Source organism: Scleropages formosus, chromosome 4 (assembly GCF_900964775.1).
Source record: "Scleropages formosus chromosome 4, fSclFor1.1, whole genome shotgun sequence".
Taxonomy (NCBI): domain Eukaryota; kingdom Metazoa; phylum Chordata; class Actinopteri; order Osteoglossiformes; family Osteoglossidae; genus Scleropages; species Scleropages formosus.
The window spans coordinates 7,995,308-8,020,516 of record NC_041809.1 but is presented as its reverse complement, the minus strand read 5'-3'; the positions used below and the strand labels follow the sequence as shown (position 1 = coordinate 8,020,516).

The 25,209-nt window shown below is 41.8% G+C and overlaps 2 protein-coding genes across 11 annotated transcripts in view; both read left to right on the top strand.

The window, feature by feature from the left end:
* dst (dystonin) overlaps nt 1-25,209 on the top strand; it is a 170,918-nt gene that overhangs the window by 82,120 nt on the left and 63,589 nt on the right. For all 10 annotated transcript variants that reach the window (XM_029251529.1, XM_029251530.1, XM_029251538.1 and 7 more), the window contains 23 exons: nt 283-435; nt 588-742; nt 1,000-1,126; nt 1,452-1,635; nt 2,308-2,465; nt 2,928-3,106; nt 3,238-3,376; nt 3,552-3,745; nt 3,890-4,052; nt 4,311-4,394; nt 4,545-4,652; nt 4,752-4,850; nt 12,632-12,763; nt 14,414-14,502; nt 14,802-14,910; nt 15,665-20,860; nt 20,991-21,140; nt 21,314-21,529; nt 21,802-21,951; nt 22,042-22,275; nt 23,241-23,393; nt 24,308-24,541; nt 24,640-24,903. In XM_029251529.1, coding sequence (XP_029107362.1) covers nt 283-435; nt 588-742; nt 1,000-1,126; nt 1,452-1,635; nt 2,308-2,465; nt 2,928-3,106; nt 3,238-3,376; nt 3,552-3,745; nt 3,890-4,052; nt 4,311-4,394; nt 4,545-4,652; nt 4,752-4,850; nt 12,632-12,763; nt 14,414-14,502; nt 14,802-14,910; nt 15,665-20,860; nt 20,991-21,140; nt 21,314-21,529; nt 21,802-21,951; nt 22,042-22,275; nt 23,241-23,393; nt 24,308-24,541; nt 24,640-24,903 — 8,670 coding nt within the window. The remainder of the gene's footprint in view (nt 1-282; nt 436-587; nt 743-999; nt 1,127-1,451; nt 1,636-2,307; nt 2,466-2,927; nt 3,107-3,237; nt 3,377-3,551; nt 3,746-3,889; nt 4,053-4,310; nt 4,395-4,544; nt 4,653-4,751; nt 4,851-12,631; nt 12,764-14,413; nt 14,503-14,801; nt 14,911-15,664; nt 20,861-20,990; nt 21,141-21,313; nt 21,530-21,801; nt 21,952-22,041; nt 22,276-23,240; nt 23,394-24,307; nt 24,542-24,639; nt 24,904-25,209) is intronic.
* On the top strand, nt 4,862-12,683 carry LOC108932770 (desmoplakin-like). Its single transcript, XM_018749342.2, has 3 exons — nt 4,862-6,527; nt 6,623-9,850; nt 10,086-12,683. The coding sequence occupies exons 2-3, from the start codon at nt 6,677-6,679 to the stop codon at nt 12,150-12,152; spliced, it is 5,241 nt and encodes a 1,746-aa protein (XP_018604858.1). The 5' UTR covers nt 4,862-6,527; nt 6,623-6,676; the 3' UTR covers nt 12,153-12,683.

Genomic DNA, 25,209 nt, shown 5'->3' with positions numbered 1-25,209 from the left:
AGATACAGTAAGAACACCCTGCAATTTAAATAGGTAAATCATTTAAAGTTAACTAATACTGTAAATCACCCTGCACAAAAGTGTCAGTAAAAGAATGGATAATAATAATAATAATAATAATAATAATCTTAGTTGAATCCAGGTTCTTCTGCGCTAGTAGGTCCACTATGAACTGACATAAAAGTGATCTGAGGTGTATATTATAAAACTGTAGTCAGATTAGAATTCAGAGTTAAACTCGGGCTCTGCGTACCGTTGAGCGTGGTTGCGGCCTCTTTTTAGGATGAGAAGGAGCAGCTCCTTCAGTACCGCGGCACTGTGGCCGGACTGGTGGGCCGGGCCAAGACCATTATCCAGCTGAAACCCCGCAACCCTGAGAGCCCTGTCCGCACGTCCATCCCCATCAAAGCCATCTGCGACTACAGACAGATTGAGGTATGGCCCATTTGAACAGAATACATTCCGCATTCCTTTTAGGAGAAAGACTTTGTCTACCCAGGATGTTTGATTTGGCAAAATTAAGCCCAAACTCTAGGGTTCTGGTTCCATTCCTCTTGCTTTGAGTGTGTTGCTCTTCCACCCTGCAGATTACAATATACAAAGACGATGAGTGTGTCCTAGCCAACAACTCGCACAGGGCTAAGTGGAAGGTGATCAGCCCCACCGGGAACGAGGCCATGGTGCCGGCCGTCTGCTTCTCCATTCCTCCGCCGAACAAGGAGGCAGTGGACATGGCTAGCAGGTGGGAAAAAGGGAATCCCCCAAGCAAAATTTCATACAACCGATGACTCTGGACATAACTGGTAAAATCAACTCGAAAAAACAAAGGATTCATTTTATGAAATAAAGGCTCATTTTATCTGGATCCAGCTTGATAGATAGAGAAGTGTGAGAAGCGCAAGATGTTTTTTCATTTTTCTTTTTAAATGAAGTCATTAGTTTTTGAACAGCATGAGAGTTACTGTTTGTAAATAACCTGTGATGTCAATGTCCTCTCAGGATAGAACAGCTGTATCAGAACGTCCTGGCGCTGTGGCACCGTTCCCACATCAACATGAAAAGCGTTGTCTCCTGGCACTACCTGATGGCCGACATCCAAGCCATCCGCAAAAGCAACGTCGCCTCCGTATGTGTTCTTTGCATGTTCTTGCATTTGGCAGCCGTAGTCATCATACCTAGAACATGTTTGATTGTATGAAGTTTAACTGATTTAAACACTGAAGTGCTCAGAGTGAGGAAGCCACTGATACTAGGCCTCCCAGGGGTTTCACGTTCTCCCCTTCCTCACAGTAGGAGTTTTTTTGTTTTCCTCTCCTCAGCTGTCAGCTTGCTTTTTGGAACTTTCTTCAGCACTCTGTATCACCTCGGTGAGAAAGGCACTGCACAAAAATGTACTGAACTGAAACTGAATTATTTTTGGAGTGTTGAGGGGTTTCTGCCCTGTTTCTCAGATCAAGACCATGCTGCCAGGCGAGCATCAGCAGGTCCTCAGCAACCTGCAGTCCCATTTAGAGACCTTCTTGGAGGACAGCGAGGAGTCTGAGGTCTTCACTGTGGTGGACCGCACCCAGCTGGAGAGGGAGGTGCTGTCCTGCAGGGAGTACTACGAGGAGCTGCTGAAGTCAGCAGAGAGAGGTAAAGCTGAATTTGTTTCCCCTTTACTATTGGAACTGCTCCCTTTTAATGCCACATTGATTGCTGGGAATGGAAACGGTACAATACGGAATTACTGCTTAACCTGCAGTCACCTTCATCACAAGCCTGTCTGAACATGACTGAAGTCCGGTATAATTATCTGAGGTTCCGTTTAAGAAAATAAGGTTATACTTACATGAAGGTAGAAAACCCTTGTTTCTTAATCAGTCTGGCGATATTCTGGTGGTAGTGCTTTGCCTTAACTAATAAATTCACACACACACACACACACACACACACACACACACACACACACACACACTGTCTGAAACCGCTTGTCCCGAGTGGGGTCACGGCAAGCCAGAGCCTAACCCGGCAACACAGGGCGTAAGACTGGAGTGGGAGGGAATTCACACAGGATGGGATGCCAGTCCATCGCAAGGCACCCCAAGCAGGACTCAAACCCCAGACCCATCAGAGAGGGGGACCCAGCCAAACCCACTCTGCCACCGCGCCCCCCAACTAATAAATATTAATTTAATTGGCCGCGAGTTTGTTTTCTTCCCCACTCTGATCAAGGCCATTTTAAAATGGTTCTAGATCGTTCTGATTTTCTGACATCACAGTTAAAACTTAGTTTGACTGATTGTTGCGCCCCCTTGTGATTGACAGAGGAACATGAGGAGTCGGTGTACAATATCTTCATCTCAGAGATGCGGAACTTCCGCATGCGCCTGGAGGGCCAGGAGGAGCACCTGATCCGCCAGATCCGCACCCCGCTGGACCGGGACGACCTGCAGAAGAGTGTGATGCGAATCGCGGAGCAAGAGGTGGGACCAGCAGCTGACTTTCAATTAACATAATTATAGTGAAATAATAGAGTAATTTATTCATGAGTTCCAGCACTTTATTAAAGGTATCAGAAAATACATTGCTCAGGATCATATGTACCAGAAAATATATTGCTCTGTTCTTCTTTTTGATCAATCCAGCATTCATGCTGTGTGTGCTTAAATAAACCTTTAGCCAAGGTAGTTAATGAAGAATTGTCAAATATTTAAGTACGCCTATAATCAAAATTAAACTCATTATACAATATTAAATAATGCAAATTGTGCTTTATGTTTTACATTAATAACGTTGCAGTGAATTTTCCATGTGATTTAAGCATTATTGGAAGAGATTAATTTTTATTTGTAGATTAAGAGAAGGCATTTAATGCTGTGTATTTTAGACTTTTTTGTCTGATGCACGGTTTCCTTTGTGGGTGACCCCTGTCCTGCTGTTCACAGAGAGCAAAGAAAGAGCTGGACCGGCTGAAGGAGGAGCTGGAGGCCATGCAGGAGAAGTGCGAGATGTTCATAAGCCAGGCGTCAGCCTCGCCCTCTGTGCCCAACCTCTCCTCTGAGCTCAGTATTCTCATTCAGAGCATGAGCCAGGTCTACTCCATGTCCTCCATCTACCTGGAGAAGTGCGTATCCACCACTTTCCATGGCCTCTTGTTCCACTGAGCTGGATAAACTGTCAGAAATTAATTAAGACTTGTAGCAACTGGTAGCAGGAAAGGTACAGAAGTGAGTGGTTTTGAATGTCCTCCTGCAGACTGAAGACTGTGAGCTTGGTGGTGAAACACAGCCAAGAGGCAGAGGCCTTGGTGAAGCTCTACGAGGCCAAACTCTGTGAAGAGGATGCAGTCAATGCTGACGCCAAGACGATTGAAGCGGTCATGAGCACACTCAAGGTAAACCAACAGATATGTTGACTTTCCCTGTAGTCCAATATATGGTCACCTGCTTTAATTCATGGTGTTTTTATTAACATTTACATATCACTGGCTATTTAGAAGTGTATGGTTCCAAAACATATTTTGTGAAATGTGTTAGTTTCTCATGGTAAAGCATGTTATGCATTTCCAGCAATGGCGCACAGAGATCGATGAGAAGCGGGAGGTCTTCCATGAATTGGAAGATGAGCTGCAAAAGGCCAGAGCCATCAGTGACCGCATGTTCAAGACGCACAACGAACGTGACTTTGACCTGGACTGGCATAAGGAGAAAGCTGACCAACTTAGTGAGAGATGGCTGAATCTGCATTCCCAGATTGAGAACAGGTCTGCACAAATAGTTGTATAATTTTTTCAGAAGTGCACTTAAGCAAACCCCTTTGAAAAATGAAAAGTATACCTTAATTCTGTTTTTTTTTTTTTTCCCCCCAAAGAAAAGGTCTTATGCCTCTTTCAACGGTTGTGTTTCAGACTTCGAGATCTGGAGGGCATCAACAAGTCCCTGAAATACTACAGAGACACGTACCACACCCTAGAGGAGTGGATCAACGAGGTGGAGGCCACACAGTTGAAAGCACAGCAGAACCAGCTGGAGGACAGCAAGGCACTCGCCGAGCTCCTCAACCAGCAGAAGGTTTCGCATTTCTAATATCAGTTACTACTTTTTTTGATTCCTTTAACTAACATTTTTTTCTAAAGCATTTTACGATGATTTGCGGTTTCGTGCAGAAAGAAAATTTTACTCCATTCAGTGTAAGTACCTTTTTGCGTAGCAACCTACCTGTTGCCCCATCTGTAAATTGCAGTTTAAAGGATTTCTATTCTGTTTTACATAATCTAACTGTAGAAACTAGACTATTGCTTCAAAATTTATTTTTCCATATGTCCGCAGATCCTTGTCTCAGAAATTGAACAGAAACAATGCAAGATTGATGAGTGCCAGAAGTATTCAGAGCAGTACTCCGCTGCCGTCAAGGTGACTGTTTCAACTGGTGCCTAATCTGGAGTTTTAATAAACACGTTTTCAGTCTGATGAAATGTAAAAATGCACCTGCTTCTTTGATAAAGTTCATATGGTCTTTGGATTCTGAAGTACTATGGATAACAGTGGTGTTTGTGCATTCAGGACTATGAGCTCCAGCTGATGACATACAGAGCGATGGTGGACTCCCAACACAAGTCGCCTGTGAAGAGACGGAGGATGCAGAGCTCATCAGATGCCATCATACAGGAGGTGAGGAGAAATTGCCCTTAAAATTACATTTAATCCATCTGGTGCGACTGGAACGTGTTGAGGAAATTAACTGCTTTAACACATGGGCCTCCTCTTCAGTTCATGGACCTCCGGACGCGTTACACCGCCCTGGTTACACTCATGACACAATATGTGAAGTTCGCCAGCGAGACCTTGAAGAGGACAGAGGAGGAAGAGGTAGAGTACCCTGTAACGATGCTTCATCACAGATACTTATTACAGGTTCTTATTCAGTCCAACTGATGATGCACTTTTGCACATAGAGAAATTAAGGAATGAAGCAGACTCATACACTGCAATGCACGTTTGCACTCAAACAGAGTTATGTTTTAGGCTGTCTTATTTCTATTCTGTTTTACTCTATCCCTTGCTCTTAATGGCATGCATAACAATTGAAAAACTATATAGTTAAGAAAAGATTCCAGTTGCACTGTTGTCTTGACCTCTGCATGATTTTAATTGCAGTTGCAGGTAGGGGGTAGGCTTTGCATGCTGGCTTATTTAGACATTTAATTTATAGACTGTCTGGTCTTAGATTTTTTTTCTTCCCATTCATTTATTCACTTCTAATGTAACCTGTGATGTTGTGCTCAGTATTCTTATGTTGAAGGTAAATTCTGGCCCTCTGTGGATATGGGAATATGTGACCTGTGGTGTGTAATGTGTGAGGTTGCACTCCATTGGACACATTCACAAGAAAAAAGATCATGAGTCAGGCTTGGAAGAGACATGCAGACCTTCTTTCCTAGTATCAGATCAAGGACTTGTCATCTGAAACAGACTGCAGCTCCAAAATGACAACAAAACAAAGTTTGATCATACATTGATGAAGCGGAAATCCGTGCAAGTGCATACCCCTTCCGACAGCCATAATTTTCTCTTACTGTTTACTGAAGACGGAGATGAGTTAAAATAATTTAAGTCAATTTTCATGGTTAAAAACATCAAGCTGTTCAGTAATTGGGAAAGATTTATGATGCGACAGTGAGGATATAGAAAAAGTTTATCCTATTTCAACAGGCCCTGAGCATCAAAGTTGCCCCGATGACCAGTTTGATAACTTTAAAATGAAGACTGCAGGAAATGTCAGTAGATTATAATCTGCACTGCAAGATCTTTCACGAGGGCACTGTTGTTAGCTAGTCAGTTCTGGAGGAAATACAAATTAAAGACACTTCCAAAGTAATTATTCAGCATTTCAACTCTCCATATGATCCTGAAGAGTGAAAAACATTTTCATTTGACCCTATGATGAGATGTTAAAAGTTCATGCAAATAACCAAGACATGAATTTGTTCTTAATACAAATTCTCAGATGCCAGTCAGCATTGCTGTCAAAACCACATGCAGTATGGTGGTGTTGAGATGCTGCTTTAAAAATATAGAAAATAAAGTCAGTGCCTGCTTTTAATAGAAATCTTCAATGACATCATAAAAATCTGGGGCATCTTTTTTTTTTGAAAAGGATAGAAATTGATTGCATTTGATTAATTGACATTATTTGAGAGTTCATACAGTCATTGCAGATGTTGTACATATGCCAAAGGAAAACCCCCCAGGTATCAAAACTGAAAATCAATATTTAAACAACCCTTGATTTTTATTTGTTCTTCTGCTTATTTTCAAGATAAATTGTCTTTTTTTCTTCTGGGTTTGCAGCTTCATTTCACACTTTAATCTGTGGGGAACTAAAATATCGATACAAAAGATGCAGTCCTTTGTATCGCTGGTGGTGATGGATGTTTTCCTGATCAAAAATGTTGCTTTGTAGCTTAGTGTTTGAAAATCATACGCGCTTTCACATGGTGGAAGGTGGTGGGAGATTCTTTATAGTTCAACTGAAGCTTCAACTTGGTAAGTGTGCCATCATGTGAACCATTGAATTGGAATTCTTCATTAATTATTTTTATTTGCACTGGAATGGTAGATGATATTGCCTTTCATTGTAGAGAAAGAGATTGTCCAAAAGAAGTGAGCACGTCACCTGGACAGAAAGTCTGGAGATGCAAAAAATGGCAAGTGAGGAAGAGGTTACCCGGTTAAAGGGACATGTTGCAGAGCTGGAGGCCATGCTAGCAGAAAGGCAGCACCACCTGGAACGTGTACAGGCAGAGGTGGATGCACAAAGAAAGGCCATAGACGATCTGACCCTTCAGAAGTCAAAAGCAGAATATGAGGCACAGCAGTACCGTGTGGAGCTTGAGACGATGGTGAAGGCCCGGGCTGCTGCAGAGCAGGAAGTTAGCCGGGCACGTCAAGAAGTCCAGCAGTCCGAGGCTAAGCGGGCTTCCTTGGAGGAGAGCTTGCGGATGCTGAAGAAGAATATTGAAGAGAGCACTCTGGCCAGAAGGAAGCTGGAAGATCACCTCAGGAGAAAGGACTGTAATGTACAGGACTTGGAAGAACTCAGTCGAACCCTAGAGCGAGAGCTTAAGGCGAAAGAGGCGGTGGAGGCTAACCTTTTGAGTCAAGTACGAATTATGGAGAAGGACCTGGCCCAGCAGTCAGAATCTAGGGGAACTCACAGTGAGTTTCATGGATCTGTTGTGAGGGACAGCATCCATCAGACAAGCTTCTCTAGCAGCATTCAGCACCTGGGTTCAGGTATGGACAGTGTGCTGCTGCAGAGGGACCAAGAGGCAAAGAAATCTGAAGTACTTCAGTACAAAGTGGAAGAGCTGTCCAAGGGTAAAATAAAGGCTGAGACAGAGGTCAAGACTCTGAAATCTGAGCTGAACTCCGTGCTGGTGCAGAAAACCATAGCAGAAGAGAAAATTCAGCGTTTCAGGGACCTCTTAGATGAAACAAATAACAAAATGAAAAAGCTCCAGATTGACATGGATTCAGAAAGAAGCACCAACCGTCAAAAGTCAGAGGAGCTGAGGCAGGAAATTACAGAGCTTAGGAAGTCAGTTTATATCTTTCAAGAACAAATCAAATCTTTGCAGAGAGATAAGTCCTCACTGGAGCAGAAAGCCCTTTTCCACAAGACGGAGGTTGAGGGTTTAAAGGAACAACTGAAAATGAATCAGGGGAAGTTACTTCAAAAGAACTCTGTTGAACAAGAAAGCAGCAAAAAAATTAGAAGCTTGGAGGAAGATCTGGCTGCTAAGCAAGCTGAAGGAGATCAGCTGAGATTTACAATCAATGAACTGACAAGGGCAAATGTTAAACTGGAAAATGACATCAAAAATCTAATGGTAAGTATAGATTCTTTACAGCAAGAAAAATCATTTTCAGAACAAAAGCTCAAATCACACAAAGGAGAAGCAGATAGTTTAAAAGGACTACTCCACAAAACCAAAGAAGAATTTACCCTGAAAACAAAGTCACAACAAGAAACTCAATTTAAAACTAAAGCTCTGGAGATGGAACTAGACAAGAGCAATCAGGTAGTTGCTCAGTTAAAAAAGAATGTTGACGAACTGAAGAAAACCAATCTGGAAACCGAGCAATCTATGAAGGCCCTGAAATCAGAACTTGACAAGGTCACTATGGAAATGGGCAGCAAAGATCAACAAATAAATATATATAAATCTCAAGCTGACAGCGCAAAAGTTCAGGTGAAAATCATTGAAGAAGAACTGTTAAAGAAAACCCAAAGTTTACATGACCTTCAAATTAAGTTGAGGGACTACAATGAGGAAGTCAAGCAAACATCAACTCTCCAAGAAAAAAATAAAGCCCTGAACCTGACCATAGCAAGCTATGAAAAAGATATCATGAATCTGAAGTCTGAACTTAACTCTGCTGGCATTGACAAGAAGATTACTGAGCAGACTGTACAAGAGCAGAGAACTGAAATAAATGATTTAAACCTTACATTAAGGAAAGCAATGGAAGAACTTAAGAAGGAGACTACAGAAGGTCAGAAATGCAGTTTTAAAGTAAAGGAGCTAGAAAATGAGCTTCAGAAATCTAGACAGACAATGAAAGGTATGACTGAGAACAGTGACAAAGTCATTGCAGATCTCAAAAGGGAGATTTCAGGTCTTCAGAAGGACAAGGCAATTGCTGACAAGCAACTATCAACTCTGAAGGCAGAATTTGAAGGACTGAATAGTTCTTTGAGGAGAACGACTGAGGAGTTACAAAAAGAAACCCAGCAGGGGAGGCTCCACCAGTCAAAAATCAAAGAGTTGGAAGGGGAAGTTCAGAGGAACAAGTTAACGTTGAAAGAAGTGACCTCAAACTCGGACAAGTTTATTTCCGGGTTTAAACAAGAAATTTCTGTCCTTCAGAGGGAGAGAAGTTCTGCTGAAGAGAAATCCCGCTCACTGACATCAGATATCTCCCTTTTAAAGCAGAAACTAGAACAAACACAGGAGGAGGTCAAGCGGAAGCAGAAAGAAACTTTGGCTTCCCAGCTGAGATCCCAAAAGCTGGAGGAGCAACTTGAGAACTGCAAACAAATGCTGGAGGAGTTGAAGGGCAAACTTGACTTGCAGAAAAAGGGCTATGAAAGACAACTAGAATTGGTTGAGAAGGAGATGGAACAGAAGCTGCTGATGAAGGAAACCAGTGCAAAATTTGAATATGATAAGAAGTCAAGAGAGCATTTGTATAGCACAGAAACTGCTGAAAGAGAAACCAAATTCCTGAGGCAGGAGATAGAACAACTTAAGATGTTCAACCAGAACACTCTGAAATTGAAGCAGGAGGCAGAGCAGCAGTTAGATGCACTTCGTTTAAAGGTTGATCAATTAGAAAAAGAAAAAAACGTTATGAACCAAGAGCTAATTAGCGCCAAAACTCGGATTACTCAGTTAGAAACAGAGAAAATTAAGTTTACAGCCAGTACTGTGCAGACAGACAATATACGAAATGTGACGGCACAAGAGAATGCAAAGCTTAAGCAAAAATTGTCTGACACTGAGCAGAAGCTGCTCTTAAAGGAAATGGAAGTGAGGTCCCTCAATGAGCAAAGTGTATCTTACGTTAAAGAAGTAAAAGGACTACAGGAAAAAATTCTGAAGTTGGAGGTTGCCATCAGCTCAGAAAACAAGAAGTTTAAGGATATGGAGTTGATGAATCAAAAAAATCATCAGTGTGCTAAAGATGAAGAGGTTGCAAAACTGAAGAATGAGTTATTGGTTGCTAAAAGAATGGTGCTGTCTGATGAAGAAATCAAGGCTAAACTCGAAGAAGAGCTAAGAAAACTGAAAATTTCATTGGAGGTAAAATCCACACTTTCATTTACTTCTGAGCCATACTTGTAAAAAGATGTATTCATTGTACTATGTAAATGTGTGATGTTCATTTTTTCCAGATTTTGGTATTATTTTTAGCACATACTGCTTTCTCTGAGTAGGTTGTAGCAATTTAGTTATATGGTGTATATTTTTTTGACAGTTCTAAAATTCTGTCTTGAAAACACTCTGTTCTAATGAATGTAACATGTTGTTTCAACAGATAGTAACCAGAGAAAAGGAAAAAGCTGTCGAAGAACTGAGGGCAAAGCAAGAGAAGACGAACATTTACAATGAAACAAAATTGCTAAAAAATTTAAGCGGACCACTGGAACCTCAGGTCAAAAATGTAGAGACTTCCAGTTACTCCCACTCCCAGTCAACCTCACTGGTCCACATACTGAACATAACTGAAAAAGAAGATTACACAGGAACTACAAACACCACCTCAGCATCTGAGGAAAGGTTATCCAGTAAAGGCCAAATGTCTACATCCAACTCAATTACTTATAATTTCAAAGACTTCCCTCCAGTTGTGAAAGATGTGGTGAAAACAAATGAAGTGGGACAAACTGACCATCTAGAAAGTTTTCAGTTGCAGGGTCTTAGAAGGCGTGTGACTTTTAAACATTTGGTCACAGCTAAAATTCTCGACATTGGCACCATTCAAAAGTTAAAATCGGGCCAGATAACCTGGGAAGAGGTGGAGGCTCCTCTTTGTAGGTTCATAGGAAAGACGTGTGCGATTGCGGGTGTGTACTTGGAATCAAGCAAGAAGAAGGTCTCTTTCATGGAGGCAGCAGAGAAAGGCTTTATAGCTAAAACATATGCAATAGAATTTCTCGAAGCACAAGCTGCTACTGGGTATATGATAGACCATGTAACAGGTACGACCTATTCGGTCCTGGATGCAGTTGGAAGAGGAGTGGTTGGCAAGGAACTGAAGGACAAGTTGCTTGATGCTGAGAAAGCGGTGTGTGGCTATGCCCACAGTGGCAAGATATTGTCTGTGTTCCAAGCAATGGAGGAAAGAATACTTGATAGACACAAAGGGCGAAAGATCCTTGAGGCTCAGATTGCCACTGGTGGACTGATAGATCCACAGAGCGGCTTAAGACTATCACCGAACATTGCACTCGATCTGGGCATCTTGAACAGAGCCACCTTACAAAGTCTGTATGAACCAGTAACCAATCCTAAAGGGTTCCACAGCATAGAAACAGGCCAGAAAGCTTACTACTGCGAGTTGCTCAAAATGTGTGTGTACGATGTTGATGGCGGCGTATTCCTTTTGCCCTTTGGCGATCGACATCTTTCAAATATCACCCCCTCTAGCACACACCGAGTTTCAGTTATCAACAGCAACACTGGTGCAGAAATGTCGACAATTGAGGCATATCAGACCAAATGTATTGACAAGAGGACCTATCTCTTTTTGTCACAGCAGGAGACTGAATGGAAGGAAAGTGAAGTAGTAGACTCCAGCAGAGGAATGTTGCATGTTTTGACAGACGTCAGAAGTGGCCGGCAGTTCTTCATTGAACATGCCCTAAGTTTAAAGATGCTGGATAAAACGGATCTGGAAAAATACCGGTTGGGGGTCCTAAGCATTAATGAGTTTGCAGACCTCTTGATCTCGAGGAACACCGTCTTTGAAGATCCCCACTCCCCTATATCTGGGCTGTGGGACATCAGTCTGAAATCAAGGGTTTCCATATTCAAAGGATTCCAGCAGAATCTTTTGGACAGGCTTACTGCAGTGAGGCTGCTAGAGGCTCAAACATGCACTGGTGGGATCTGTGATCCATGCACAGGAGAAAAACTGAAGGTCACTGAAGCTGTCCGAAAAGGGCTTCTGGATGACACATTGGCCCGCCAACTCTCACAGTTTGAGCAGGCTTATAATGGAATCGTCCACCCGCAAACTGGGAAGGTCCTCACTGTGGCTCAGGCTGTGCAGCAGAACCTTTTCCCCAGAGACATGGCACTCAGATGCTTGGAATTCCAGTCTCTAACAGGAGGGCTGATCCACCCGCAGACTCATTATAGAGTCCAGTTGGAAGAAGCTGTCCGAAGTGGATTGATCGATGAGGCTACTCTCTCGCAAGTGAAAGATGAGAAATCTCATGCGAAAAGTCTAACCTGCCCAAGGACAAAAAGGAAAATTTCCTTTAAGGAAGCTTTGGAACGAGGGGTCTATGACAGCCACACCGGTCTCAAACTCATTGAGGCAACTAAACCTTATTCTGTTGGTGGTGCCTCATCATTTCAGTATTTTTGGATGTATTGATTGAGTACAAATAACATCGTAATGGTTTGGTTTTCCACTATTGTAACAATTACGTCGGACTATAACTGTGGGTCAAATGAAAATGTAAATAAAGTAAATGTTGGTCGCTTTGTGTTGTAAACATGTATTGCTGCAGCACATAACTAATTACAATAGTGGTTTATGTGTTCTGCTGTGATTTTCTTTTTACTAAATTTCATATCAGTTTTATTTTAGTCCATGTAATCACTGTTTTGTTTTCATGTAATCTTTTTCAAATCAATTGCCAATGCTATTCTCAGTTATCACTTTCACACAAAAGATTAAGCTATATTGGTCTAATCGTGGCTACTGGCTGGGCGGTTTACTTTTTAAATCCTTATATGTATAGGGTGGAGGGTTACCACGTTACTTTTTTTTTCTTTTTTTTTTTTTTTTTTTTTTTTTGTGAGGTGGATTGATTTAACAGACATTGTGACTTTCTTTCCCCTGAATCCCAGAAATCTGTTGAGGAAGAGAAGAGAGAGCATGGTGACAAGGTTAGCAAGTTATTAAACTGGATGTCCAGTGTGAAAACACACCTTAGCAAAGAAGATGGTAAACCCAGCACAGACACGTCTAGTCAGCCCCAGGTAAACAGCATAAGAAGATCATAAATTAATCAAATCTGATGTTTACCTTTTTTACAGTTTTTCTCACCAGTGAACTGTGCCGTGTCACAGTTTCGAAGAACGCCTTGGCTGTTTATAGAGCGTGGTCAAAATGAAAGAAAAATAAAATGGAATGAATTACTAATGATCTTGGTTATTGACATTGTTTACATAATGTACATTTGCCTTTGTTCACCAATACAGTCCACAACATCGAAGTACCCCCCAAATATTTTAAAGTGATTTTCTCATATGACAGAAAATACAGAATGCATAACATCTAAAAATTAAACACCATTCTCATTAATATCTGTTTATTTATGAGGTCATAATAATATTCGTGTCTGGAATGTAAAATCTAAAGCAAGTCAACAACACAGAGATATGAATAAAGTTTAATGTTAAAAACACATATTCAAAACACTTAAATTTTGAATTAAAAAAATTAACAATAACTTACAACCCACACAGAGCCCCATATCAGTGTTTATTGCACTAATTTGATATTCTTTTATGTTGTAAAAGCATCTATTGACAACTCACAATAAGTGACACTGAAGGTGTAATACACATGGCCATTGTGTGTGTGTCATACATACTTCCATGCCTTTCCCTATTACACATTAATTCCCCCTTACTGATGTCATAGTAATAGGATTTACAAATGTGCAGAACATATTATATTTAAAACATTTTGTAGTGTTACTTACTATATGACCTTGTTTTTTTGGCACACAGCTTTATCTAAATTACCATTCAGTATAAGGCAATGGTTTGTGTGGGCCAAGTTGGCAACCTATTTCTCCAGCCTACCCACTCCATTCAGTTCATAAGCATACATAATGTGGCATCCCTTTTTCTGGAACCTCTGTAAATAAAACACGGTGTTTTAGGTACAGGTTACACAGCACCATAATTGTAGAATGTTGTTAATAACCCAAAAATTATACAAAACAATTAATTGTAGCAACTGAGTATTTAAGAGGAGTAAATTCAGCTAAAAACTATTCTACATTTTCCCCCCATGGCCTTGAAAGTTTCACTCCAGCGACAATGTTACCTAAGCATTTTGTTTCTGAAGCAGCTGAAGAGATTAAAGCGTTATGTACCCAACTCAAGGGTAAAAGTGCAAGTGCCCTTGTTCCCAACATGCTGAAAGCTTTTATATTTTGTCAGTTTCTAATATAATAGGGAGGACTATAAGCTGCATTACAGATATTATTATTATTATTATTATTATTAATATCAAATGATGACATTATTATTATTATTATTCTTTTTATTATTATTACATTTCTCTGTTACATTAAGTTGTTTGCAGAGAAAATACAAATTTTGCATTTTCAGCCAGGAAAAACTGCGTTTACCAAGTGTTATTGCAACAACAGTATACATATTCTGAATATAATTTAAGTATTTTAATGGCAGATTTATAAAGGACTTTTACAAATCGATGTAGATATGTGACCTCTTTCAACAACTTTACCATTATATATTTATCTGTGTTCTTCATAAGATGCTTTGAGCATAAACCAGTGTTATATGTTTATATATGTTGTAAATTTAATTGTGCTTATAGAGAAAGAAAAGCATGTTGCACAATAATAATATGCATCCAATTTCTGTCTGCAGGTTTCGATGGAAGAGTTGGCCACAAAGAAAGAGCAGATTGCGGAAGCACTACGGAGCACGCAGTTGATGCTAACGAAGCACAGTGACAAGTATGGTTCATATGATTGCACAGTTATAACAGTACAGAAGGGGCAGTGATTTCTGTTCAGTCATTGCTTTAAGTTGTGATTTTCTGTGCTATCCTTATTAATACTGTCTACTTTCATATTAAGATGCATCATATTAAAACATTATCTTTAATTACAAAGACAATGTTTTCTCAAGATTTTAACGGGCATTTGGTAGATCTGCACTTTCAATCATCATGTTAGGAAAATCAAAGTGTTATATACTGGGTAATGTAGTGTCAGTGATGAAGAAATACCACTGTGATTATTGTCTGTTGTAGAATGACTGAGGAGGAGAGACAGGAGACCAAGGAACAACTCAAGGCTCTTCATCAGGCCTACAGTGACCTGTCTCAACAGCGCATTCAGCAAAGCTCCACAGCCGAGCCGGTAGGAAGCCGCACACTTTTCATATTTTTTAATAGGGTCACTGAGATCAAATATACCATCCACGTCTGCATGATGAATTACTAACTGGGTTATACTTCCGATCGATTTGATCTATTGCATGTGAGGCCAAGTTTCTCTCGTTCCACTCTTGCGCAAATGTTTTAAAGGTCAGTTCACCTGACATCCAAAGGACAAGTGAGTACGTTGTGCAAATGATGAAATGAATTAATGCAACTGTTGTTCTAAGATGCTGGGTCTTCAGTGACGTCATTCTATAGAAACTGAGTATGCTGTAAACATGCATAGCATGGATGTCTAATATCACACACATCCTAACCTTTCACAGCGACAAGAGACCTGAAGATCTTCTGTCTTTCCAGGTGTTCAACTAAAATTATGCACAATGTTTTGTCTCTGACTAACTCTGTTTTTGCAAGATACACAGTACTCTGTTCACAGATGCATGGCTACTTTAATTGTGTCCTTCTTGCTGTTGAAACACTGACACAGCATTGCACTCTTGCGTGTCAACTGTTAACATTCATATGCCTGTCTGAGTGGTGAGTAAACCTTTAGATTATTATTATTATTATTATTATTATTAGTTTATTTTCCTGATGCCTTCATCTGTGGCATCTTGCAATATTAATATTATATGCAACATTTCATGTACTACTTTTATATCAAGTATAATGTGATAATTTTGAAACAGAGAAGGTACAATGGAATTAAGGTAATTTTGCTTCTTCTGCAGGATTTTCAGAACGTTGAAGGAATTTTGGATGTGGAAAGTGGATCAGTCTTTTCACTCTGTCGCTCAGTGCAGAGTGGTCTTATAGACCAGTCTACTGGGATCAGTCTTCTTGAAGCACAGCTTATAACATCTGGACTGATTATACCAGAATTCAGAATGTGTCTGGACTTGGAAGAAGCTTACAAGCACAATCTGGTGGATGAGCCCACTTACCAGCAGTTGCAGGATTTAAATGAGGCAAACAACTGTATCTTAAATGGCTTGTATGCTTTGGAACCTTTGCCCATCATAGCTGCAGTGAGAGATGGTGTTATTTCAGAACAGATGGCCCTTAAGATGATCGAAATCCAACTGGCGACAGGTGGGTTGCGAGTAACGTACACAGGGGATGTCCTGAATCTGGAAAAGGCTTTTCAGTATGGACTGATCCCCGCCTCACTGTTTGTCAAGATCCTAGAGAGGCAAAACAACTGGAAGGATTTGATTGACCCCAACACAGCAGAAAAGGTTTCACTCATCCAGCTTGTGCAGAGAAGCCTCATTCATGAAGAAACAGGCCTTCGACTGCTACCAGTGAAAAAAGGAAGAAATGGAACCATATCCCTAAAGTCTGGTAGAGAGATCAGCATCCTGAGGGCTGTCCACGAAGGCTTCATTGATCGTGAAACCATGCTGCGGCTTTTGGGAGCTCAGCTATTTGCTGGTGGCATCGTCGACCCTAAAACGGGTTGCAAGTTTACCATTGAGGAAGCCTTGACAGAGGGTTTGATTGATCAAGACACCGCAAGTGGGATACTTAGCCTTCAAGCCCAAAGCGGAGGCATAGTCCATCCTCACAATGGCAAAAGGCTTACAGTCGATGAAGCCGTTCAATGTAATTTAATGAGTTCTAGCAGTGCACTCTTAGTCCTGGAAAAACAAAGGAGTTTTATGGGTCTCATATGGCCACATTCTGGTGAAATTTTGACTGTATCATCCTCTCTGCAGCATGAAATAATAACCAATCAGCTTGCTTTCAGACTGCTGAATAACAGGCAAAAAATAGCAGCCTTTTACATACCTGAAAACTCAGAAGTTGTTGGTGTTGATGCTGCCACAGAGTCTGGACTTATAGACAAGTTAACTTCTGATGTGTTGAAAACAATTGAAATACCGGATGTGTTCCCAGATATTGATGAATTGAATGATAAGTTTTCCACATGGCTTTCTCTGCGGGACCTCCAAATTGAAGGTTGTCATCAAAGCACAGTAGATCTAGAGATCGATGGGAAAAGCATAGTTACTCCTTCACCTGCAGAAGCAAAGCAGTTGTTTATTTCTTACCTTATGATGAACAGCTACATGGATCCCAAATCAGGACAACGGCTTTTCATATTTGATGGCCAATTAAATAAAATGGCCAAACTTTTCATAGATAACATTGTGGATACAGGTCAAGAACTTCATCAGAATGCCAATCAAAATACTGATGTCTCAGACTCGAATGCCACTTTGGGAAAGGATATCAATGAGAAAATAAATGATGAAAGTCCAGATGGTAATGGTAGCTATACTACAGTTAAACAACGCTTACACTTTAACAAAGAGATGCAGAAGCTGCTGGAGAAACAGTGGACCCCAGATGTACATGAGGTTATTCTGAAAGAGGGTGAGACTAGATGCTGTGAAGATGAGAGAGGAGTACAGTTAAAAAGTGACTATGAAATGAATGACAAAACCATCCACAATGCGCAAGATTTCCAAAGATGTGAGATTTCATCTGAAATCAGCCTTCAAACCCAAAAACAGACCATCAGTCCCATTGAGCCAATCATCTCTGAAGCTGAATGTAGACCTTTCAATGCTTCAGACAGCTTAGGTAGAGATTCCAAACAATACAATATTTTAAGAGATGCTGTCAAAATTGAGGATAAAAGATTGAGTCCTACAGCATCCAGTTCGGAATTATACTATGATACAAACACAAGCTCATTTTCTACTGAAACAATCGCAGGAGCACATTCCACTGGATCTCCAGTTAATCGGTCAAAGGAGGAGAACAGCACTGTGTCTGCAACATTGCCAGCTGAGTCACATTCAGCAGCTGAAAACCCCCCAGAATGGCCATATTGTGAGGGAGTTTGGCAGGAGAAAGGAGAGAGAGAATATGCTATTCATCTTTTGAAAGCTCAAGTGGAAGAAGGAGGAATTTTAGATGTCACATCTGGAAAGCGATACAGTTTGAATGCTGCCCTCAGCAAAGGATTAGTTGATGAAGAGACCACTTTAGAGGTTTTAGCGTTACAGTTCCAAAATGAAAGCGTCATTGGTAATCAAACCCGCAGCATTGAAATTCTCAAAGAAGCTGTAGCAAAGGGCTCAATATCTTCACAAGTAGCACTGCAGATTATGGAACAGCAGAAAATTCTTGAGGGCTTCTGTGATCCACAGTCTGGAAAGTCCGTAAGTATTAGTGAGGCTTTGGAGCAAGGCCTTATTTCTGATGACTTAGCAGAAAAATTTTTCAAATCAGACAAAGCAATAGAAAATACTCCTGAAGAGCAAAGTTCAGCCCTACTGGAAGGCCCAGTTGCTACTCGTGTACAAGAAAAGTGGGATGTTTTAGCTGGTCATGTAAGTAAAGAATATGCAGATGCAAAGATGTCAACAAAGACTGTAAATACAGAGCAAATATGTGGAATAGGTGCACAGGCTGAAGGGGTGTATAGGGAAGATATAGAGTATATATCCGTCGACACAAAACCAATGAAGTACGCTTCTGAAGGGTCATTACATTCAGACGCTGTGAGTAAAGGACTTGAAGTTAGATCGGCGATTCCCTCTGTTTGCTCCAATGAGGACTTCGGGCCAACTGAAAATTCTGGTTTGAAAGGCCTTACTGGAGAGAATGCAACTGATCATGCTGTCATTCAAAGTCCCATCCATATGAAGGAAGCATCTCGTAGCAGTTTGAATGGTTTTGGTGGGAGTGTTGGAGGAGCAACCAAAGAGTCAAATGATACATTAAATCATGTGGAGCTAGGAGGCTCATCAGGAAGTTGTATATTGCTTAGTAACCCCGTTCCTGAGCACCTCTCTGTCAGTGCAGATGATAGAAAAAGTGAAAAAGAATATAATGACTACGATGCAAATCAGAAAGTAAATCTGTATCCGGGTAGTTCTTCACTTGTCTTCAGCGATAACAGCAATACCTTGACTGAGAGCGTTCAGAATGCTGATGGTCACAACATCACTGGAAAAAATGTATCTGAAGTGGACTGCCATACATCAACATTAATAAGTTCAGACAATGTTTTGAAGCGTGCAGTGTCAGATGATGTTCCATGTAATATTTCAACATCAGTAAATTCAGTGGCTTTTTTGAATAATGCCGTATCGAATGATGCTGTTCCGGTCGATCTCCAGAATGAAACTGTGCTCTTGAACCCTAAAAGGTCTGATTTTTCACCCAGAAGTATAATGCTTCAACAACCCATTTTAATGGATGATGGAGAAACTGATGATGTTTCCTCTTGTTATGATGTTTATCCCACTGAGAGTGAGGAGCATAAGCAAGGGGAGGTGAGTAAGGAGGAATGTTATGCTCAAGGTGACCAATCGAATGGCGAAAAGGATGAAAAATGTCCTGAATCACTAAAAGTAACTTTGGGAGGAAGTATAAATATGACTTCAACACAGATCACCAAAGTGCCCAATTCCACTGTAAACAGCTTAATGAAAACAGAAATGTACAAAGCCTCAGATGGACATTTAATGTGGAGTGAGATTTCACAGCTTCATTTGGAAGAAGATGTACAGAAGGAACCACCTCCAAAAATACAGTCTTCAGAATTTTTGGCCAATTTGCCCAATACTCCCCACAAGGATATAAGCACAATAGGTAACCATGGGCACAGTGATCATGAGATGCCACGTGTTCCTCATTCAATGTCCACAGGCATGTCCACACCATGTCCAGAACACACCTCTGAGAAGGAAAGCTCAGGAAGTGCTGTCAATGTAATGTGCATCACTGAAAACCCAATGAATGTTGCTGTTGAATCTGTCTATGAAGTAGAAGGATGTGGCACAAATGACTCCAGAGAAGATTATGGCTGTCAGAACAAGTTACTAACTGAAGGAGCCCAGGCAATAGTTGATGCTGTTTCGCATGTGGAAAATCATGCATCGAAGAAAAGTTGTGGAGATTCCCAGGGTCCAGCAATGCCCACCCACCACGTTCTTAATTTGGGAGTTGAAACAAAGCTTGAAAGAATCTCTCAGAGTAGAGGGATTGATGATGAACAAAATTCAAGTGGGACAGATGAGTTACCAGTTCAGTGTCACCGTTCAGTGTCAAGTGTCATTTTAGAGCAAATGGAAGGAAACCTTTTGAAGGAAAGTTTAGTAAGAAAGAGCACCGAATGCTGCCCCCAGTCAAATCCAGACATCAGCCATGAACAGAAAACAAGCTGTGCTGATGATCAAAGGCTTGATTCTGTGAAGTGGAGCGATCTAGATTTTGACAGTGCCCGGTTGGAGTCTAATGCTTCAAATTCTAGGGCCATACTGACTGATAACATCACACCACCGTCTGAAGAGATGATGAAGAGTAGCCATTGTGAGCAAGTTCAGAGAAACTTAGAGGTTGTGAAAGTTAATGAAATTGAGAAATTTGAGTCCCAGACCATTGGAGATGTCAGAATAGTCCAGAATACCCCTGAAATCATCCCCAAGACCCCCAGAAGCCCAAATAGTTTAGGTACCATTTATGAAGAAGGAGAATCTGTCTCAAGTAAAACTGCAGGCTTACTCAGTGACTTTTCGAAACAGGAAGTTCCATACTCATGTGATCCAAAGCAGTTTGGAGATCTGGAAGAGCCCCTCAACGAAGGATTATTTCAAGGGGCATCTTCCAATGTCAAGGAGCAGCTCACATCTCAGCTGCTGCAGGTCATTCAGTCGGTGTCATCGGGTGCAGAAACAGCCATGCTGAAGGACATCATTGGGAAACTTACTCACGCCCTGGAGAACCCTTGTGATGAGGATGACCGCAGCAAGATGCACAGTGATGAGACTGGAAATCAACCCGCTGAAGAGGATGCTGGGCCAAGTCAGGGAATCGGCCTCTCCACGGCCTCCCCTGGGCATCTGCTCACCCATGGTTCGGCAGCGAGCACAGAGGGTGATGACGACAACACAAAAATCAAGTCCAGTGTAAGCTGATAAATATTTTCCATTTTTAGAGTGTGCTAAATAAATAATTGTTTTTAATCCACGGTCGTTGTTTTGTTTACATGATCAAAGATGTCAAATAAAATCCATTCATCCATCCATTTATTTTCAGATGCAGTCCTCCACTCAGAACTATTTAGAGTGTGTGGGGAGACTTCAGGATCATTCAGATGCTTTGGAGGAGATTAAAAATGAGTTGGAGGCACAAGGTCTATTAAGCAGCAGCATGGAAGGTTTACACACTCAGCTGGAGGAAACTAAGGTTAGCTCTCCTTTGCCCTTCCTGTCAACACAAAGCCATTGTAGCACCAGATAGGGCAAACCAGACTTCTTCTTTGCATGAGCTTCTCAAGCTTTTTCCTCCTGTTAATTCTCTCTTTGCAGTAACAGATTCGCTGTTCGCGCCCTCACCAAGCTTGCATCCTCTGTTTGTAGTCGCTAGAGTCGCAACTTTCCGCCCTGGCTGCCTTTCTAACCAGCGATCTGGTGGCTGCGGAGCAACTCCTGTGGTCTGCTAACAGACACATCCCCACGCAAATCTGCCAAGACCTGGCCACGGCTTTTAGAGACGTGCAGCTCACGTTTTCCGAAGTTCGCGCAATGTCTTCTGAAAGGGAGAGTGTTATAAGACAGGCCATTGACAGAGAAAAGGTTAGTGTTTCTTGTTTATGGTGTGAAAATGTGGGAAAAAAAAAAATAAAAAATTATAATCAATATCAGTGCTTTTTACTCTGATTTATTCAATAATAAATAATCCTTTTCACTGATAGATAGATAGATAGATAGATAGATAGATAGATAGATAGATAGATCACTACATTAGTAAAGAAGTTTACAGCATTATTATAACTTCCAGCAACATGTCAGCATTTTTTTATGAAATGTATGAGATCAGACACTTTTTAAATTTCTATTCGTAACAGTTGCACTTGGATTCCTCATTCCACGACCTCCTAAGCTCCCTTCAGAACATCTCCGCTTTTATTGATGACACTTCCGATGTTGCCTCCAAACTTGGTATTGCAAACACGGATGACTTGGACACAGTGAAGGACCAAATTGAGCAAAATGAGGTATTATTTCGCAGGAGGTATTTAAGTTCAGTTGTCAGTGAATTCGGAGAAGTTACCAGATATACATTGATCATTCTGTTTTTATCTCAGGATGTGGAGAGAAGTTTGTCGGGCACTCGGCAGCAGCTGGAGGACGCAGCATTTGAGGTCCAGAACTTTATATCGGAGAACGCCCAAGTCCTCAGCCCGTCACAGAGTAGGAGTCTCCTGAAGACTCTCAGTGCTACTCAGAGGGCCTTCAAGGATCTTACAGAGGAGGTTTCTACTCAGCGGAACACCCTCAAGCTCCAACTGGAGATCAGGGTGGACCAGAATGAGCAGAAGGTTTGAAGTCCGAAAAAGTCGCTCTCATTTTTGAATCCGTTTTTCACGGAAATATATAATGCAAATTGTTTCTTTAATTGCGTATTGTCTGCTGCATCACGTGTATCAATAGAAAAAATTTCCAGAATGAGCTGCTCATCTGCTAAGCTGATAGTACATTTACATTTATTAGTTTAGCTTACGCTTTACTCCAAAGCAATTTACCATGTTAAGCTACATACAATTATTTAACCATTTATACAGCTGGGTAATTTTACTGGAGCAATTTAGGGTAAGTACCTTGCTCAAGGGTACTACAGCTGGATGTGGGATTCAAACCTACGACCAATGGCAGCAACTCTAACCACTGCACTACCAGCTATCCTCTATAGCAATAATAAATTGGGTGCACTGGATGTTGATTGCTTTGGTTTCCACATTGGCACTTTTCAGTACTTTACACTGTCTCATGCTATGAAACATCAAATCCGCATCCTTTTAGTGTCATTGATACCATGAAAGGAAACCAGTCCATTGTTACACTTTGGATATTTCGTGGAACTGCGTGGTTAGATACCTATAGCGTTAGTGAAGTCTCCAGTATTTCGTTGGAAAAATGACTGCGCCGCATGTCTTTTCAACAAGAGCATCTGTGTGTCCTTGGCGAAAACCCTAACCTCTTTCCTGCTCGTCTTTGCGTTTTTACAGGCCTCAAGACACCCAATACCTTTTGAATTGTAACTCCAGAGGACAAAAAGCAAAACTCCTCCACTGTGTGCATGGATGCTTTACCACACAGATGTCAGCACTAACCCACTCGAGGGGACTGTCTCCCCTTTCGCTCTATCTCTTCCAGTGTTGACATCCCGCAGTCTCCGCAAAGCGTGTCATGTTTACAGCATACTCATATGATGTATAGGCAGCGGAATGTCCCTGGTGGGAGCTGAGACACGGAGGGCCTCTACATCGCTTTCTTCCCATTGCAGAGCGTCGTGGAGAAGCAGAGGGAGTACGCAGAAAAGCTCCAGGAGGTGTGCGACAGCCTGACCCAGACCGAGAACAAGCTCATTGGACACCAGCAGATGGCCCTGAGCAGAGACAGCATGGGGGACCTGCAGCAGTATCAGCAGGAGCATCAGGTAGGTGTGATCATAGGACATGACCCTCAAACTCTCGTTCGGTGTCGCGTTTCGATCCCCAAACTCATAACATTTATTGTCATTTAATTCTAAGAAAAGCCATTTCACAGTGTTACACTACTTACAGTGATTTACCCATTTATACAACTGGTAACTTTACTGGAACAAATCAGAATAAGTACCGTGATCAAGAGTAGTACAGCTGAAAGCAGGATTCAAACCTGCAACCTTTGGGTCCAAAGGCAGCAGCGCTAACCACTACATTACCAGCTGTCCCCTAGGTCACATATTAACCGGTGTAAACACGTAATTCTTTCTGGGGCAAGTCAGGATAGGAGGCACCTTGCTCACAGCTACTACAGCAAGATCTGGGATTTGAACCTGCGACCTCCAAATCTAAAGATAGCCGTGCAAATCACTATAGAAGGAACTATTCGTTGTTTGCAGTAATGGACTAGTAGTGAAATAATTCTTGTTAATTTAATAAGGCTGTGATGATAGATAGATAGATAGATAGATAGATAGATAGATAGATAGATAGATAGATAGATAGACCATGTACAGTTCAACGCGAGGAGCTACTGCATTAACCCTCAGTTTGAACTGTTCTTAATCATGTTCGAACAGGCCGAGTTAAACCAGAGTGAAATAACCTTTGTACACGTCTTTACGGCGTGACCTTTATGTAAAGTGTGAGCAATCATTGCGAGACGATTTAAAACAGTAGTGGTTAGAGCTACTGCTTTCGTGGCCCAAGTTGCAGGTTCGAATCCCACCTCCATCTACCCTAAATTGCTCCAGCTGTATAAATGGTAAATATTTGTAGGTAACATACCGCTGTAAGTCGCTTCGGAGAAAAGCATCAGGTAGATGAATTAATGTAAATGTTACTTGGTCATGCGTCTGCTGTAAAGGCCCTGCAAAAGGATGTCCAGGCCAACGCCGCTGCCTTGGCGGAGGTCGTCACCAGCACCAAGAAGTTCCTGGAGGACAACCGGAGCAGGCTGAGCCCGGAGCAGATCGCCACCATCGAGAGCAAGCTGGAGGAAGCCAAGGCCAAGTATAAGCTGCTAAACCAGAGAGCCGAGGACTCGAGAAAAGACCTGGAGAAGGTTGTGACGACCGCCATTAAACAGGAGACCGAGAAGGTAGGGAAAGCAGAGAATGTGACGAAGGACTTAATCATTTCAGACTTTGTCTTTAACGTGCTTTCCGAACTTGTGTTTTTCGGACATCTGATCTGTAGGTTGCTGCTGTGGAGCAGATAGAAGAGAGCAAAACCAAAATCGAGGGTCTTCTGGACTGGATATCCAACATCGGGAAGGACAAGGAGAAGGAAGGGAGTGGCAAGGATGAGCTCACCAAGCAGAACGGCAACGTGGCGCTGGAAACTGCGGAGAAGAGCTTGCTCAGGTGCGAGGACGACGCCAATGGGAACATCTCCGTTACGGACAGGAAAGGAGACGACACTCAAGAGCTGGACTTGGACAAGCAGTGTGACCGGGTCAAGGTACGTGTGCTGTGCTCCAACTTTTCTTGGACCAAAACAGGTGCGTGCTTCTTGGGCAGCAGGTGGCGTGGCGGTTAACTTTACTTCCGTCGAAGGCTTGAATCCCACCTCCTGCCGTAGTGCCCTCGGGCAAAGTACTTAACCCTGAGTTGATGCGGTAGAGTCCGATGGTTATGTGAAGTGTATTCACAAGGGGTCTCGCCATGGCGAGTTCCGAAATTGTCACGTGAAGTATTGCGTCGATCCGCGTTCGACCGCTTCCGTCCCCGAATTCTGGAGCCGATCGAACCTCCTCTGCGTCCCACA